The sequence below is a fragment of the Aedes aegypti genome, chromosome 2 (genome assembly GCF_002204515.2).
Source record: "Aedes aegypti strain LVP_AGWG chromosome 2, AaegL5.0 Primary Assembly, whole genome shotgun sequence".
In the NCBI taxonomy this organism is placed as follows: domain Eukaryota; kingdom Metazoa; phylum Arthropoda; class Insecta; order Diptera; family Culicidae; genus Aedes; species Aedes aegypti.
Window position 1 is genome coordinate 352,674,032 of NC_035108.1, and position 18,125 is coordinate 352,692,156.

The window sequence follows — 18,125 nt, forward strand, 5'->3', positions numbered from 1 at the left end:
AACTAATTCAGCTCTGTTGAAGATCTTTGAAATTTGGGGTTATCCTCTAGCTATACAGAGCGATAACGGACCCCCATTTCAGAGTGACAAGTTTGTTAAGATGTGGGAAGATCGAGGCATAAAAATTCGCAAATCCATACCCTTGAGCGCTCAATCGAATGGGGCAGTGGAACGGCAGAATGCTGGGATTAAGCATGCGTTATCCGCAGCCAAGTTGGATAACATGAATTGGAGAACGGCACTGGAAAAATATGTCCATGCACATAATAAAGTGCGTCCGTTATCGCGCCTCGGCGTTACTCCATTTGAATTACTGGTCGGATGGAAATTCCGAGGAACTTTTCCTAGCCTTTGGGATTCTAGCTCTCCAGAAATGTTGGATCGGACGGACATAAAGGAAAAGGATGCCGTTTCTAAACTCAAAAGCAAGGTATATGCAGACAAACAAAGAGGAGCTAAGGATTCGGACATTCAGGTAGGAGATACGGTTTTGGTTGCAATTCAAAAGAGGCAGAAATCGGATCCGGAGTTCACGGCAGAGAGGTTTTGCGTAATCGCCAGAGAAGGAGCAAAAGTTGTCGTTCGAAGTGAAAGAGGAGTCCAATACTCTCGCAACGTGCAGGATGTCAAGAAAGTTCCACTTTGTCTTCAAGAACAAGATGAGCAAACAAGCAATAAAGATGATCGAAATACTTCCCACTCAAAAGCAGAAACTCAGGGAAACGATATTGGAATCGAGCTTTATGACGTACACGATAACGACGGAGAAATCAATGGACGGCCAAAACGGGCGACAAGAAAACCAAATCGGTTTAAGGATATGGTACTTTACAGCATATTTGAATAAACATACATAGCTGTTCAAAATGCAACAAAATGAATTGAAATTATCAAAATGTATCAATATTAACAAAAAATAAAAATACTTTTCTTTGTTTTTTTCCTACATCAAGAGAGTACAGGATGGAAGTATTGTAGAGAATAAAGAAAAATATGAACAATAAAACTGTTAAAAAATAACTTGCTTTTAAATTAGTAGTTTGATATTATTTAAAAATAGCTGATTCACATATCCCATACAGTAGGGTCTGGCCTTTTTGCGAATTATCCACTTCGTTGTAAAAGAGGTGTGGCTTACTCTGCTCGAGAACGTGAATAGCAGAGGCAAAATTCGCGTTGAGGTTTCCCTGCCAACGAACAAAGCAATGGAATAAAACAGTGACACCATTGCATTCACACCTCATTCGTATCACGGACGGCAAAGCGAACGGGTCACCATCGGAATCGGGTTGAGACTTCCCCGACAGCAGCGAAGAACAGCAAAAGAGAGGTGCGATCGCTCGCGCAGCTCATTCGTATCACGGACGGCAAAGCGAACGGGTCACCATCGGAATCGGGTTGAGACTTCCCCGACAGCAGCGAAGAACAGCAAAAGAGAGGTGCGATCGCTCGCGCAGCTCATTCGTATCACGGACGGCAAAGCGAACGGGTCACCATCGGAATCGGGTTGAGACTTCCCCGACAGCAGCGAAGAACAGCAAAAGAGGGGTGCGATCGCTCGCGCAGCTCATTCGTATCACGGACGGCAAAGCGAACGGGTCACCATCGGAATCGGGTTGAGACTTCCCCGACAGCAGCGAAGAACAGCAAAAGAGAGGTGCGATCGCTCGCGCAGCTCATTCGTATCACGGACGGCAAAGCGAACGGGTCACCATCGGAATCGGGTTGAGACTTCCCCGACAGCAGCGAAGAACAGCAAAAGAGAGGTGCGATCGCTCGCGCAGCTCATTCGTATCACGGACGGCAAAGCGAACGGGTCACCATCGGAATCGGGTTGAGACTTCCCCGACAGCAGCGAAGAACAGCAAAAGAGAGGTGCGATCGCTCGCGCAGCTCATTCGTATCACGGACGGCAAAGCGAACGGGTCACCATCGGAATCGGGTTGAGACTTCCCCGACAGCAGCGAAGAACAGCAAAAGAGAGGTGCGATCGCTCGCGCAGCTCATTCGTATCACGGACGGCAAAGCGATCGGGTCATCACTGGAATCGGATCGAGACTTCTCCGACAGCAGCGAAGAGCAGAAGAGTGGTGCGATTGCTCGCGCAACCCATTCTTGTTTCGGTCGGTTCGTTTTGAAGGATTGTCATCGCAATGGAGAGTCACAAGTTCGTCAGGGCACCTACCGAATCGGGGTCCGCCGATTACGACACAGCTGTCAGTCGTTCCAACTAACGGGTCGGATTCGTTAGATGGAAGGCAGTCGAGTTCCAACCAGCAAATCCCCGCTGTATACATATTCCAGTCGGCTCGTAAATAATTGAAAGTGGAGCTGATAGAATCGCTTCATGGGATATTGGAAACGTAACAGATACATGATCATAATCAAAATCAGCATGAATAACTAATTGGCTACAAAGATGACTAGAGTCGGTTAATACAAAATCAATCGTGTAGATGGTTTTCTAGAATAGGCAAAACATGTAGGGCTATCAGGGTATTGAATTGAGAAATATCCTGAAGAGCACCCATCAAATAAAATTCTGCCGTTGGAATTACTTTGTAAAATATTCCATGACTAATGTTTGGCATTAAAGTCACCTATGACATAAAAATTATAATACAATGATTCTTCCCGTGTATGCACACTAAGCAAAATAGGAGTATAATAGACCATTTCCGTCAGATCTAACTCTCAGTTTTTGTATTTTTCATCGAAAGACAATCATTTTTAATGAATATTAACGCTTTCAGATTTTGTTTATATGCACTCCTGATTTTCTTAAAAAATTTTGAAAACATGGATACTCACCACATTTTGAAAAATAATTCGAGATGCGGCACAGTTTGTTCAACCCTATGGGTATCAGCGTGGTGATTTTGCAACAGTTTTTCGATTCCACCCCTGCATTGGGATGCTTGTTTACATTTGCAAACGTCAAATCAGGTGCGCGCTCAAACTGACCGTGATGTAAGGAAATTTTGTGCGGCTGTTGCTGCCTCTAGGCGGGAATCTTCCGACATATTCAATCCCTTCAATCCTCGTCGGCACAAAGCAGAGAGATCAGGCATCTGTCGACTACAATCCTTGCGTTACAGAACCGTGTTGTGTTCGCCGGGTGCGGTCATAACCGGCCGAAGCGATGAAGGTGGTTTCCGCGGTGATTACGGAGACTTCAGGAGCCGTGATGGAAGGAGGAAGCGAAACCGCAACGGAACCCATTATGATGAATGAAAACATAAACAAAAATCATCTGGTCATGCCAGCTGATCGTAAATTCACCACAACGTGGTGACAAAACCATAGGGGAAAAGGGGGTCTGCATTTTTTCGAGGTGAAACAAATTGTAGGGGACCGAGGGGTGAACTAACGTGCCGCAAGTTTTTCATTGTTTTCTAACAGTTAAAGGCTCCAAAACATATCGGTTCCTTAAGAAAGTTTGTTCAGTAAATTGACAGAAAGCATATAAGCCAATAAAAAAAAAATCACGGAAATGGTCTATTGTTTCGGTCAAAGTATATGAATACAGAGTTGTGCGAAGACTGAAACCAAGTCTTATTATTGAACCGTCAAATCGTCTACTTATCGAGCAAAATAAACAAACACGTTTTAGGGCGAGAGGAGTATTGTTATCGTGACGAAATAAAAAAAAAAAAATGCTGCGGTTTAAGTTGCGGTGTAATACCAATGTTATGGATTTTACTCTGGTGGCGCATAGATCAATGATGCGTGTCATTAGTTCTCGCTTTTATTCTCCCGCTGTTCTTCTGCAGCGCAAATAGTGACGCTTTCCGTTGCCGTTCCGCTATCATTGCGTTTGGGCCTTCAGAAATGAATTGCTGTAGAAATGCCTCAATGTTGCACAAAACTGTCATAAAAGGTCGCGTAAAGGAAGAATGAACTATAATTTAATAGAAATTTGTGAATAACTCAGCATAATTTATAATTCCATCCAATATATCCTAAAAGTGATCTCTGTATGGAAAATGAAGGAAATACATTTTATATGTTGAATTTAATCTCGAATTTCACGCAGCTGCAAAATTGCGTGCTAGCTGTACTTACACTTGCAAACACAAATTGACACGACTAGCATCTCTGTCGGCCAGCATTGAACGCTCTCTTCTCTTTTTGACAGCTCAACATGCCACTTTCGCGACCGAAAGAGCAAAATAAAACGCAGCAGCGGCCCCAAGCGGATCGCAATAACGCGGAGAGTTAAAATCATTAAAAATTTGTAGAAATCAACGCTAGTTTAGATAAAAACCCCACAAAATGAACGCACCACCAACCTTCGAATCGTTCCTGCTCTACGAGGGCGAAAAAAAGTAAGTACCTACCTTGAAATATCGCTATAAAATGATCAAGCTAACAACGGTCAACTACTTCCCAACAGGATCATCAAAGAGCTGGACACAAAAGTTCCGAACGCCGCAATCTTCACCGTCAACAAGGAGGATCACACCCTGGGAAACATGATCCGCAAGTATGACTCCAAATTCCTTTAAGAAGAAATGGTTTTGAACATCTTATCTTTCCCGCCAGCCAACTCCTGAAGGATCCGAACGTGCTGTTCGCCGGCTACAAGCTGCCCCATCCGCTGGAGCACAAGTTCGTCATCCGGATTCAGACCACCTCGGACTACTCTCCCCAGGAGGCGTTCATGAATGCCATCACCGATCTGCTGTCGGAGTTGTCCCTGTTTGAGGAACGTTTCAAGGAAGCGTACAAGGACAAAAAGGAGGGCGGCGACTAAGGGAGGTTTCTTTCCGGAAGAAGAACTAGGAGGAGGGGTTTGTAATTTTTAAAGTATTTTTCTATTTGATCCCTATCTAAACTGCGACAATTTGATGCTTTACTAGTAGGTACCTATTTTATTATGTGTAACAAAGAAGGAGACAAGTGAAAAGGGAAAGATTTTGTTGGTTTTTTCTTACAGAGTGATGACTTCACGTTTTGTTCAAGGATAAGGGTGTCCCAGAAAAAAACCAATGTCCGAAAAGTCAAGGTACTCGACTCTAGAATGAAAGATATGGTTCCACCAGAGCGATTTATGAAAAATGGCAATTTCTGATGAAAATTGCCATATTGTATTGTACAGATTTTCTTAAAATCTGATTTTTCTATGAGCATTATTGGAGATTTGTCTGGTATTAAGTTTTGCAAATATTTCATTTTCTTTTGTCTTCAAAACTCTTTAAAGTCTTACACATTTGATAGATATTTTGGGTTAATTTTTGTTATATATTTGATTTTGGGGCCCAGATAGCCGTAGCGGTAAATACGCAGCTATTCAGCAAGACCAAGCTGAAGGTCGTAGGTTCGATTCCCATCGGTCAAGAATCTTTTCGGGTTGTGAATTTTCTCGACTTCCTAGGACATAGAGTATCAGTTGATAATTGTGATAGTGTTCATAAGAAGCAGGCTCTGTCTCAGTTGAGACGTAACGTCGAAAAAAAAGAAGAAATAAATAATTTGATCGACTTCCCAAGGCATGATTGATTTTTATGAATTATATTTTACCAGTAATACATATATTCATAAACGATTTTAAAAATGATTCGACATTTGAAATCTGAAAAACTGATTTTGGGAAATTAATCTGGAATTCAAACAAATTTCAATTTGTCAAAACAATCAATTTTAGGGCTGGTAGCAGTTCTCTTTTAAGAAACTTGACCTCTGTTCTAATGTAAGTCTATAAAAAAATTTTGCTGCCACCGATACCATCACAAGGACCTTTTCCATGTGAGGTTGGGAAAAAGTGGCATTCTGCTTTAATTTTAAAATCATTTTCATGGTTGCATGCATTTTTGAAATTTGACATTAAGCGAATGGCTAGAGATGCTAGTATTAGAAAGTCAGCAGAAATAAATAACGCCAACAATTTTTCGACTGGGCTGTGTCGCAAAAGGTGAAAGACCAATTTAAAAAAGACTGGGAATTTATCTATGCAACTGAAAATGACTATTCAGAGGCTGAAAAATTTCTTCAGGAAAGATTTTCTAACCTTGTTCCAATTCCTGGAACAAAAAAATATCATTCATTTATACCAAAAGACGAACGAAGCATTTTTGCTAGTGATTTCTCAGATGCACATGAAAATCAAGAAAATACAGCATGCTTCGTTCTTAATAATGCAAAGAAACGAAAATCTTGTGGTGTTAGCAACCAAAGACAATCTTCCCGGTTGAAAAAAATAGATAGTATTAAATTAAGATGAAAATGTAAGTTATATACTGAATAATTGAATGAATAAAATTAAAAAATATAATAATAATCTTATGTGTTCCATAGAAAAGAAAGAATCCCTTTTCAGTGTAATGAAAAATTGAGGCAGAAACAGTTTTTTTTCAGTTTTTCTTAGCGGTGTAATTTTTCATGAAAAATATCATCAATTCCGACTTATACTTCATTAAAACCAATCCCATATCGTTTTTTCAGATGTTTTAGAAAATTTGTAATTGCTTTGATAAAAAATCTTTGTTTTTCCGATGCTTCGATTGAAATATGGGTTTTCAAAGAAAAGGCTTATATGGTCATTTTCCACAAAATTGGCCATAACTCCAAAACGAAAAAAAGTATATTTCTAAAATTTCAGCGATTAAAGCTTATGAAATTATCTTCTCAAAAATATTTTTTTGAAAATTTTCCACGAGTTGAAGCATAGTTTTTCCAGCTTTTTTTTACGAATTTTCTCAACGGTGGAAAACTTTGTGGAAAACCTTTTCCAGTTAATATATTTTTTTTATTGCTGAGAAAATTTGCTTTCATTTTCATAAAAAAAAAACTTTGTTTCTACGATGCTTCGTTCTTGAGTTATGATTTTTCAAAGTAAGTAGTGTCAGACTTAAACTCCAACTCCAAGTTTTCCGGGAAAATAAGCGACCCTGAATTTTACTCAATTTTTTTTATTCATATATTGATGAGTCCTGCCTGTGGAAAAAGTTTCATGAAAATCTGAGACCCTTCGGCCCAAACTCGTACGGAAGTAAAAAAAATCCCCAGTAGGTTCCTTACGGATGTTATCAGTTATTCATAGTAGGGGTAGTTGAGGCGGTTTCACCAATGGACCTATGCACGGATTCATTATTTGACGTTTTAGCGGTGCCGTGTTATTTATGTGACCATGGAAACTAGTGAATTCGGCAGCGCCCAAACGTCAAATTAGTGAACTCGTGCATCGGTCCATGGACCATGGACCGATGCACGAGTTCATTATTTGACGTTTAAGCGGGGCCGTGTTATTTACGTGACCGTGGCAACAAGTGAATTCGGCACCGCTCAAACGTCAAATTAGTGAACTCGTGCATTGGTCCATGGGGTGGAATGAACACCCCTTGAAAACTGCATAAAGGTTTAAAATTGCATTTGAAGTACAGTCACCCCACAGTTATGGATCAGCTAAGGGTCATTTTTCAGAACAAAATGTGATTAAAAAACATGGTGACAATGTACAAAACAAAATTACCTTCCTGACACTGCAGAATATAGTTGTTTTTAAGAATACATCTCAAAATTCCCGATTATTTACGAAAAAGTGTCGAATTCGATAGAAATTCCAAACGATGTCCACCCCACAGATGTGGATCAGTGGGAGCGGAGAATCCCTATTGTGGATCAAATCGACTCATATTATGGATCAAAGCACTATAACAGCAAATTACCTGCGGGGTAAACGAATGGTGTGCTAGTGAAAGCATACGTTTTGGCGTTTGTTTCGGAATCGTCTTATCTTTGATTCATAACTGTGGTATGGGTTTCAATGCCCCACAGTTATGAATCAACGCTTCTGGGAATACGGTTGACATTTTATTTCCTACGGACGGAAAAAAAATGCCAGAGCATGTTATAATTGATTGCGATGATGTACAGATTTATAGTTCACGTAGGTAAAATGTGATCTGTGTAATTGCAACTCTATTTGACGAGATATTCCAGTTTTAATCCAACTCTGATCCATATCTGTGTGCTATCCATAACTGTGGGGTGACTGTAGCACGCAACTCTAAACCTGATAAAAAAATGAAGGTATAGGCATGCTATAAGTCAGTGTTCTAAACTCAAAGAAAAATAAATAAATGAAGTTCGAAAAAACTGCCTATATTGCCCCGAATGGCTCTATCAAATTTCATCATTTTAGAATGATCATGTTTAACTGTTAAAATGTTTTTTTTTAATGTAATCTTTTTGCATGGAATGTTTACAAATAGAAATAACTTTCATGTATAGTGAAAAAAAAAAATAACTGAATTTTTAGATTACATGAACTAATTCCACAACTAAAAAAGGGGGGCTCAAATTTTAAAGAATCATTCATTCGTGAACTTTATAAGACAACGGAAATCATACTGATCTAGTGTAATGATTTAATAATTGTTGGAAATCCGAAGATTCCTCTTCAGGTGACCAAACTGCCCTACTTTTCTCTACTTAAAAAAATATATAAAATTCATCCAGGTTGAACTCTGTCTTAGCCTTCCTCAGCCGAGTGGTTAGAGTCCGCGGCTACAAAGCAAAGCCATGCTGAAGATGTCTGGATTCGATTCCTGGTCGGTCCAGGATCTTTGCGTAATGGAAATTTCCTTGACTTCCCTGGGTATAGAGCATCATCGTACCCTGCCACACGATATACGAATGAAAATGGCAACTTTTGCAAAGAAAGCTCTCAGTTAATAACTGTGGAAGTGCTCTTAAGAACACTGCTGAGCAGCAGGCTCTGTCCCAGTTGGGACGTAACGGCAGAAAGAAGAAGAAGTAGAAGAACTCTCAAGGTTATCTTGAACTAGTTTCATGGAGGAATTCCTTACGAAGACGGTAAAGAAGCAGTAAATTAATTCTTGAGTAACTGAATTAGTTTCTGATTAAATTCCTGTAAAAAAAACTTGAAAAAATCCATACAGTAATACTTGTAATTCCGATAAAAATAAAATAGAGTAGAAAACTGTGGCCGGATTTTCTGAAAAAAAAACTTATGAATAGTTCAATCTTCTGAATTCAACTTTTTTTTATCTTCTTGGTTTTTGTATTGTATTTTTATGGTTTCCGTTCGACATTTTTTGGTCTCTTTTTTCTCTAAAATTACTGTTACCACCACTACCAACGGTCGGCGTACCTACTGCCTAATCTACATACGTTGTCAGCGCTGATGAGACTGACAGTCCGATTGAAAGGCAATTGATTTCGTAATAGCCATCGAATGGTGTATAACGTGGTCTTGATCCTATGTGCAATATGATTGATTTTGTGAATTTCCCGATTATAATTTGGTACATATAAGTCGTTGAACTGGTGAAATATCTTTAAGCTCGATAGGTAATTCAATAATCTTGAATTCGTGAAATAGTTGTTAGAATGCCCTGTTTTTATATGTAGTTTGCCAATATAGGTTATCTCCCCTCAATTGTGCCATTAAACCCGAAGTACTTGCGGATACCACCATAGAATTGTTGAACTCCAATATACAACACATGTAAGCCTCCACAATTTAGCCGTTGAATGATTCTAATTGCTAAATTTCGATTTATTTAGATTGTATAGACCATTCATTCGTACGTTGCCTACCACTTTTCTCGGAGTCAGGGTTTGGAAACTAAATATGTAAGATGATCCATATTGTATTCAATAGTCAAAAGTTCGATAATAATAAAATCTCTTTTTAGTTTGAGCTGATTCTCTAAAACGCGCTGCTTCAAAAATTAGTAACCACTCTGTGTCCGAACAGTTACTCAAAATATTTACTACGAGATGACCGGACAATGTAAAAAGTGCAACGAGTCGGACAACGATGAAATGGTGGCCTGCGATGCGTGTGCAACTTGGTACCACTTTACGTGCGTAGAAGAGTCTCCCGGAGTCGCTAATCGCTCCTTCTGCTGCCCCGTGTGCTTGGAGAAAAGGAAGAAAGGCAAGAAAGGACAAAAGGGAAAAACGGCGAATCAATTAGGGCTGTTTGCTAACGTACCTGGTACGTCCAACGATGCATCTTCTTCCAAGAGCGTCTCTTCTAAGAAGTCCACAGCAGCAGCAAAGGATAACGACCCAGCAACGAAATCGTTTCCATCAAGAGAAATCGACGCCAAATCAGTAGCTTCCAGCTCGAGCCGTGTGTCAGAATCACGTATGCAGCTAGAGTTTCGTCGCATGGAAGAGGAACTGGCACTCAAAGAAAAACAGCTTGACGAGGAAAGGCAGATGAGGGAGAAGAAGCTTGAGATCGAGAAGCAGTTCATTCAACGAAAAATCCAACAAGAAAGAGAATTGAGAGAGAAGGAGCTAGCACAAGAGAAGGCACTGCTAGACAAACAGCTAGCTGATCAAATTGAGTTCCAGAATCGACAGCGTGAGCTCCGAGAGCGATTCCAGCGAGAAAAGTTTGAAATTCTTTCGGCGAACTTGGAACTGGAAGGTGCAGTCGGGGGTATGCTACCCGGCGTAGATGTAGCACAGGATAACCAGCATATGGTGGAGGCCTGGTTGAATAAGGATGGGGAGAAAACAATCCGCGCAACAGTGCAAGGATGCGAGGCTTCAGATGAAGCAGAAGCAAAATCAACTTCAAAGCAGCGTATCACTAAGAAACAGTACGTGCTGGAGACTCCCAAACGACATCCTGAAATAACAGCAGTGCCGCCTGGTGCGACAAATCTTAAATTTCCAACCTTTCCACAAGCCGAAGATTTCTCCGAACGAAATGCGAACGACGAGGACGATGACGTTTCAGAGGATGATAACACACTAGATGCACCACAGGCGGTTATGCCTGCAGGGCCTTCAAAGGCGCAGCGCGCAGCCCGCCAAATACTTTCTAAGAAGCTTCCTATCTTTACGGGAAAGGTGGAAGAGTGGCCTCTGTTCTATAGCAGCTTCGTGAACTCAACAACAGCATGCGGCTTTTCGAACATTGAGAATCTTGTACGCTTACAAGAATGTTTAAAAGGTGTTGCATTAGAATCTGTTCGCAGTCGGCTGCTCCTACCGCAAGCTGTGCCACAGGTAATTGAAACACTCCGGATGTTATACGGACGCCCCGAGCAGCTAATCCATACCCTTTTGAATAAGGTTAAGAAAGCTGATGCGCCCAGAGCCGATCGATTAGAAACATTCATTCCGTTCGGACTCGCCGTTCAAGAACTGTGTGATCATTTGGTGGCAGCAAACTTCCAGGATCACCTTGTAAATCCAGTACTCATACAAGAGCTCGTAGACAAACTTCCTGCGCCTACGAAGAGAGAATGGGTACAATTCAAACGATTCGTCCAACCAGTGACCCTCAGTACGTTTGCACAATTTACTTCTAAACTGGTAGCTGAAGCCAGTGAAGTTATCCTCGTCATCGATCCAAAAACGAAGGGCGAAAAGGTGAGAGGCAAGGACCGTGGATTTGTGAACGCACACACAAATGTACGGGAATCGTCTTACACCAATCCGAAACCAGCGATTCTCTGTCGAATATGTCAAAAAGGGGAACATCGTATTCGAAATTGCGAAGAATTTCGGCGACTTAACCTTGAAGAACGTGTGAAGGTCATGGAACAACTGAAGCTATGTGAGCGATGCCTTAACGAACATGAAGGATGGTGCAAGTTTAAAATTACCTGTAATGTAGGCACTTGCCGCCTCCACCATCATCCCTTGGTACATCGTGAGCACTCAAACGTTTCAGCAGCTCCAGCTCGTACACCTATGCATCATGCACCGAGCAACAGCTTCCACTGTATGCATGTAAGCTCCACCCCGTCCATTATTTTTCGAATTGCACCAGTTATGTTGTTCAATGGTAGCAAGTCCGTCCGCACGATGGCCTATTTCGACGAGGGATCTGAATTAACTCTAATTGACGAGGATCTAGTTCGGGCCTTACGAGCCAGTGGAATGTCACAACCACTGAAACTGCGCTGGACGGGAAACATCGTTCGCGAGGAGCGGCATTCGGAATGCGTTTCGTTGGAGATTTCAGGAATGGAAAGTTTCCAACGTTTCGACCTGAAAAATGCACATACCGTCGAGAGACTGTATCTACCTAAACAGCACATCAATTTTGATGAAATTGTTCGTCAGTATCGTCATTTGAAAGGAGTTGAAATACCCGACCAAATAGGCGACCAACCGAAGATCCTCATTGGACTCAACAATGCATATCTACTTGCACCGTTGGATTCCCGCATTGGAAATGCAGATGAGCCGATTGGTGTAAAATCTCATCTTGGATGGACAGTCTTTGGCCCTACACGTTCACCCCCTCCAATGGAATCCTTTGTTGGGTACCATGTCGGCCTGACAAACGCGGAATTACACGATGCCATGAGGAAGTATTTCACCGTCGAGGACATGGAAGGGGCAGTGAGTCTACTCCCCGAGTCAACAACAGACCGTAGAGCAAGAGAAATCATGCAAAACACAACGGTGAAACGAAATGGTCGTTACGAGACAGGTCTTCTGTGGAAAACTGATGACTTTACCTTTCCCGACAGCCTGCCGATGGCCTTGCATCGGCTTCGTGGTTTGGAGCGTCGCCTGGAGAAGAACCCAGATTTGGACAAGAAGGTTCGACAGCAAATCCAGGAATACCAAACTAAGAATTACATCCATAAAGCCTCAACGGAAGAACTCGAAAATGCAAACCAAGCGAGGGTCTGGTACCTTCCCCTTAATGTGGTTCTAAATCCTAAAAAACCTGGAAAGGTTCGTTTGGTTTGGGATGCAGCGGCACAAGTACGAGGAATTTCGCCCAACTCAATGCTATTAGCCGGTCCAGATTTGTTGGTCCCCTTGCCGGCGGTGCTGCAACCATTCAGAGAACGCGCAGTAGCCTTTGGAGGAGATCTTAAAGAGATGTTCCACCAGTTCAACATACGTGAGGGCGACAAGCAAGCGCAGCGATTTATATTTCGCACTGATCGTGAGAAAGATCCGGAAGTCTTTGTAATGGATGTTGGAACCTTCGGCGCTACTTGCTCTCCTGCATCGGCGCAGTTTATCAAAAACCACAATGCTGCTAAGTACGCTGTTCAATATCCTGAAGCTGCGCGTTCCATAATCCGCCTGCACTACGTCGATGATTACCTAGACAGTGCGGATAGCATCGACGAAGCAGTGAAACGTGCTAAAGAAGTCCGCTTCATCCACTCTCAAGCTGGGTTCACCATCCATAAATGGATTTCGAATTCACCACGATTTCTAGAGGAAATTGGAGAACGGAACACAGAGGAGAAGATATCACTTCAACTCGACGAGGGCTCTACAGAACGAGTGTTGGGTCTCATCTGGCGCCCTAAGGAAGACGTATTTATGTTTTCAACCTCTGTAAGGGAAGATTTAGCGCCATACTTGTTAGGAACCGACCGGCCAACTAAACGATTGGCTCTCAGCTGTATGATGAGTCTTTTTGATCCATTAGGCCTGCTGGCGCCCTTCACTCTGCATGGTAAAATACTGCTTCAAGATTTATGGAAAAGCGGCTGTAACTGGGATGAGGTGATCAACGACGAGTGCTTCAAAAAATGGACATGGTGGAGGAATACTCTTTCATCGATTGAGAATTTGCAAATACCTCGATGCTACCTGAAAGGATCTTCAGCTGCAGGCTACGATAATTTGCAACTTCATGTGTTTTGCGATGGAAGCTCACAAGCGTATGGATGTGCAGCCTATTTTCGTTTGGAAACTCCTGGAGGCATAATTTGCAGTTTGGTTATGGCCAAAACCAAGGTGGCCCCCTTAAAGCAGCTTTCGATCCCTGGAATGGAACTACAAGCAGCGGTGCTTGGGGCTCGATTGGCCAACGTGGTGATCGCTAATCACAGGGTTAAGGTAGCTAAACGTATACTTTGGTCTGATTCTCGGACCGTTCTTTCATGGATCCAATCCGATCAAAGGAAATACAAACCCTTCGTTGGATTCCGAATTGGCGAAATTCTGCAAGAAACAGCTGTGGACGATTGGCGTTACATTCGAACGAAGATGAACATCGCAGATCTGCTTACTAAGAAGAAACGAGATAGCAGTTTGAGCTCGGATGGGGAATGGTTCCACGGGCCGAAAATCCTGTATGCACCTGAAGAGAGTTGGCTCGGTATCAATCAAATGACCCCGAATACAAACGAAGAGATACGCGCTTGTCACCTTTTCCATGCTGGCCCTGTAGTCGACCTCGAAGGGCCACTCATCGATGTAACGCGGTTCTCCAAGTGGAATGTCCTGATTCGCACAATGGCATGTGTATTCCGCTTCATCTCAAATTGCCGTAAAAAGCGACAAAATACATCAATAGAAGTCGTGGAAACTACTGATAAGATTAAAAAGCTGGCTCGTCGTCCAATTAATTCAATATTGGTTCCTTTGAACCAGGAGGAGTATGAAATGGCCGAAATTGTCCTATGGAAATTAGCCCAAAGAGACGCCTTCGGAGAGGAAATAGCAATCTTACTACGCAATCAAAAATCAGCGACAGAGGAATGGTTGAAGATGGACAAAAAAAGCGTTCTGTATAAACTCGCGCCATTTCTAGACGAATTCCAAGTTCTACGCGTTGACGGTCGTTTGAGTGAAGCTGAATTCATGCCATACGACACCCGTTTTCCAATTATCCTGCCTAGCCACCATCCAGTCACCAACATCCTCATTGATCATCTTCATCGCCGCTTTGGACACGCATTCAAAGACGCAGTCGTCAATGAACTGCGAAACCGTTTCCATGTTCCCAAAGCAAGATCGTGCGTTTCGAAAGTCATCGAGAGATGCCAAACTTGCAAAGTGAAGAAAAGTCAACCGTATATACCCAGGATGGCTCCTCTTCCGATCGAGCGGCTAACTCCGTTCGTTAGACCTTTTAGCTACGTTGGGATCGATTACTTTGGTCCAGTTGATGTAGTCGTTGGAAGACATGGTGAGAAGAGATGGATAGTACTCTTTACTTGTCTGTCAGTACGGGCTGTCCATCTAGAAGTGGCATATAAACTGGACACAGCGTCTTGTATAATGGCTATACGGAGATTCGTTCTGAGGCGGGGTCCACCTATCACAATATTTTCCGACAACGGGACTAACCTCAAGGCAGCCAACAAAGAGCTACAGGAGCAGATCAAACGTATTGATACAGCGTGTGCCAACGTATGGTGTAACGGACGCGATGGAGGTTTAACCCGCCCTCTGCGCCACACATGGGGGGCGTCTGGGAGCGCATGGTGCGTTCCGTCAAACAAGTGATGTCGGAATTGAACACCGGTAGAATGAATGATGAAACGCTATTGACAGTGATAACTGAGGCTGAAGAAATCGTCAATTCGAGACCGCTCGTTTACATGCCACAGGATTCGATACACGCTGAAGCATTGACCCCGAACAGTTTTGTTAGAGGAGTGACGTCGTGTTTGGATAATCCAGCAATCGCATCGACAGACCAAGCTGAAGCCCTTCGAAATGCTTACAAGCGTTCACAGATAATTGCAGACACTCTGTGGAAAAGGTGGATAAAAGAATATTTACCTGCTCTTAATTGCCGAACCAAATGGTTGGAGGAAAGTAAACCATTGGCTGCGGGAGATTTAGTTTTCATCGTAGATGGACCCAACAGGAACGGGTGGATTCGAGGCCAAGTAGAATCTGTATATCTTGGCAAGGACAATCGCATCCGACAGGCATCAGTTCGTACCGCTCACGGAGTGTATCGTCGACCTGTAACCAAATTGGCGGTTATTGAATTTGCATCTTCTGGTAAATCTGTTCCAAAACTAGGTTCTGGACAGGGTTTACGGGCCGGGGAACTGTTACCACCACTACCAACGGTCGGCGTACCTACTGCATAATCTACATACGTTGTCAGCGCTGATGAGACTGACAGTCCGATTGAAAGGCAATTGATTTCGTAATAGCCATCGAATGGTGTATAACGTGGTCTTGATCCTATGTGCAATATGATTGATTTTGTGAATTTCCCGATTATAATTTGGTACATATAAGTCGTTGAACTGGTGAAATATCTTTAAGCTCGATAGGTAATTCAATAATCTTGAATTCGTGAAATAGTTGTTAGAATGCCCTGTTTTTATATGTAGTTTGCCAATATAGGTTATCTCCCCTCAATTGTGCCATTAAACCCGAAGTACTTGCGGATACCACCATAGAATTGTTGAACTCCAATATACAACACATGTAAGCCTCCACAATTTAGCCGTTGAATGATTCTAATTGCTAAATTTCGATTTATTTAGATTGTATAGACCATTCATTCGTACGTTGCCTACCACTTTTCTCGGAGTCAGGGTTTGGAAACTAAATATGTAAGATGATCCATATTGTATTCAATAGTCAAAAGTTCGATAATAATAAAATCTCTTTTTAGTTTGAGCTGATTCTCTAAAACGCGCTGCTTCAAAAATTAGTAACCACTCTGTGTCCGAACAATTACTATTTTAAAGGCCCACCTGGTGCAATTTTAGTTAATTTTTCGAAAAATTAAAATTTCTTAGAATTGTGATACCTTTGGCGTTAAAATAATTAATTTCCTTGGCTCAAGCGCATCTACTAAAAAGAAAGATCAAGCGGGATTAAATACCAAAATAAAACCGTATTTACTAGTAATTTTAGACCACTCTTATAGTTTTATGTTGACGCATTCAATTTGAAGGTATCAAAACAAAATAAACAAAACAAACTATCTGCAAAAATCGCGATATATGCGGCTGTTGTATCAGATCCAGATTTCTCTATTTATCAAGATTTTAGCTATAAATACAGCCATTGCATGAATTGACCTTCATTACAAAGTAAGGCAAATCGTATGGACGAGTCGAAAAATGGTGAGAAGTCTAAAATTAGTGCTTTTATCTTATCATAAAAGTAAATTGAAAAAATAAATCATTTAAAATTAACATTGTAATTCTTCATCATCATTCATAGAAACAAGGCTGAATAATAACTTCACGGCATCCAACAACGGCAATAGCTCAACCCCCCAATAATATTTTTTCGATCCCAGAAGATCGAATGTTTATAAATTTATAGCGACGGAATCCGGATCAAATGTGGCCGGTTCGCGTGGTGCGGTTGTGAAAAAGTATCGGTCATCTAAGTTCATACTAAAATTATTTCATATTTATCGTTTACCAAAACGAATCCCCTAAACAACCTGGGGAACGGTATCCAAAATTCCAGTATTTTCTTGTGGGAGCGCAGAGGACTCCTCAGTTTACATAAAGCAAGCAACCCAAGTAACCAAATAGCACGTTAATTCGCCCTGCGTGCTAATATAGAGCTATTATACAGCTGACATGCCCTATATTAACCGTATAATAGCCCTATAAGGCCAAAAAGGCGAATTAGCGGGCTAGTGGTTACTTGGGAACACGTCAACATTTCCCTCCTATCCCTAAATTGACCAGCATTCGAAAGCATCCGGCGCCGTTATTGTTTGTTATAATAAGAGCACCAGTACTCACACATTGAGGATGCTACTGATCATAAGTAGCGTATGTTAGTTGCCTGTGTAATTACAGCTTGTCTTGCAATAACGGAGTAGCAACTGCGGGCGGTCAATCATGCTCATGCTTATGATCATCGGCCTGACGGAATCTTTAAACAATTTCTTAGAAAGTTTGTATGTTCTATAAAAATGTCATAAATAAGCATATCTTTCATACTAGGGTTGAGCACCTTGGCTTTTCGAAAATTGTTTTTTCCTAATAAGGTTTCTACACTAGTAACTGTTGCAATTCTTCGATTATGTTCATCATTTTTTATTGTGTTCGCCGTTAGCTATTTTTGGCCTTTTTTCGTCTCTCATCGGACAAACAAACGATTAGGTAGGTAAAAATTAAAATAAATAGTTAGTGGGTTTTGTAAAATAGATAACGATAGCTTTTCGCCTAAAACAATGCAACGTTTAACTGCTCTTTTTTCACATAAACTGAGCTACGAAATAGTGAACAGAGGGAGGAAACGTTTCAGCAGATCCTAGTGTCTGCCCTGTCTTATTGGTACTGTTTTCAACTAGTTGTTGTTGAGAATAATAAATTAGGTTACATTCGGGGGCCGTTTTGCGAAGCATGCGCATTCCCGGTCTTAATAGGTCTCATCGTCGGGACATTCGCCCAGTTCGTGGCCAAACACTGTCGGGAAAGAAAGAT

The 18,125-nt window shown here is 41.7% G+C and overlaps 2 protein-coding genes and 1 long non-coding RNA gene across 3 annotated transcripts in view; 2 read left to right on the forward strand and 1 right to left on the reverse strand.

The window, feature by feature from the left end:
* Nucleotides 1-4,143: 4,143 nt before the first annotated feature.
* On the forward strand, nucleotides 4,144-4,915 carry LOC5578426 (DNA-directed RNA polymerase II subunit RPB11). The gene is made up of 3 exons (XM_021846322.1): nucleotides 4,144-4,328; nucleotides 4,397-4,486; nucleotides 4,546-4,915. Exons 1-3 carry the CDS (start codon nucleotides 4,276-4,278, stop codon nucleotides 4,754-4,756), a joined length of 354 nt encoding a protein of 117 aa, XP_021702014.1. The 5' UTR covers nucleotides 4,144-4,275; the 3' UTR covers nucleotides 4,757-4,915.
* Nucleotides 4,916-15,658: 10,743 nt separating this feature from the next.
* LOC110676865 lies at nucleotides 15,659-16,831 on the forward strand. Its single transcript, XR_002500784.1, has 2 exons — nucleotides 15,659-16,152; nucleotides 16,212-16,831. It is a non-coding gene; the product is annotated as an uncharacterized LOC110676865 (long non-coding RNA).
* An 863-nt stretch (nucleotides 16,832-17,694) lies between these two features.
* LOC5579471 (restin homolog) overlaps nucleotides 17,695-18,125 on the reverse strand; it is a 354,271-nt gene continuing 353,840 nt past the window's right edge. The window contains 1 exon segment of the mRNA XM_021846323.1: nucleotides 17,695-18,107. Coding sequence (XP_021702015.1) covers nucleotides 18,061-18,107 — 47 coding nt within the window. The 3' untranslated portion in view covers nucleotides 17,695-18,060.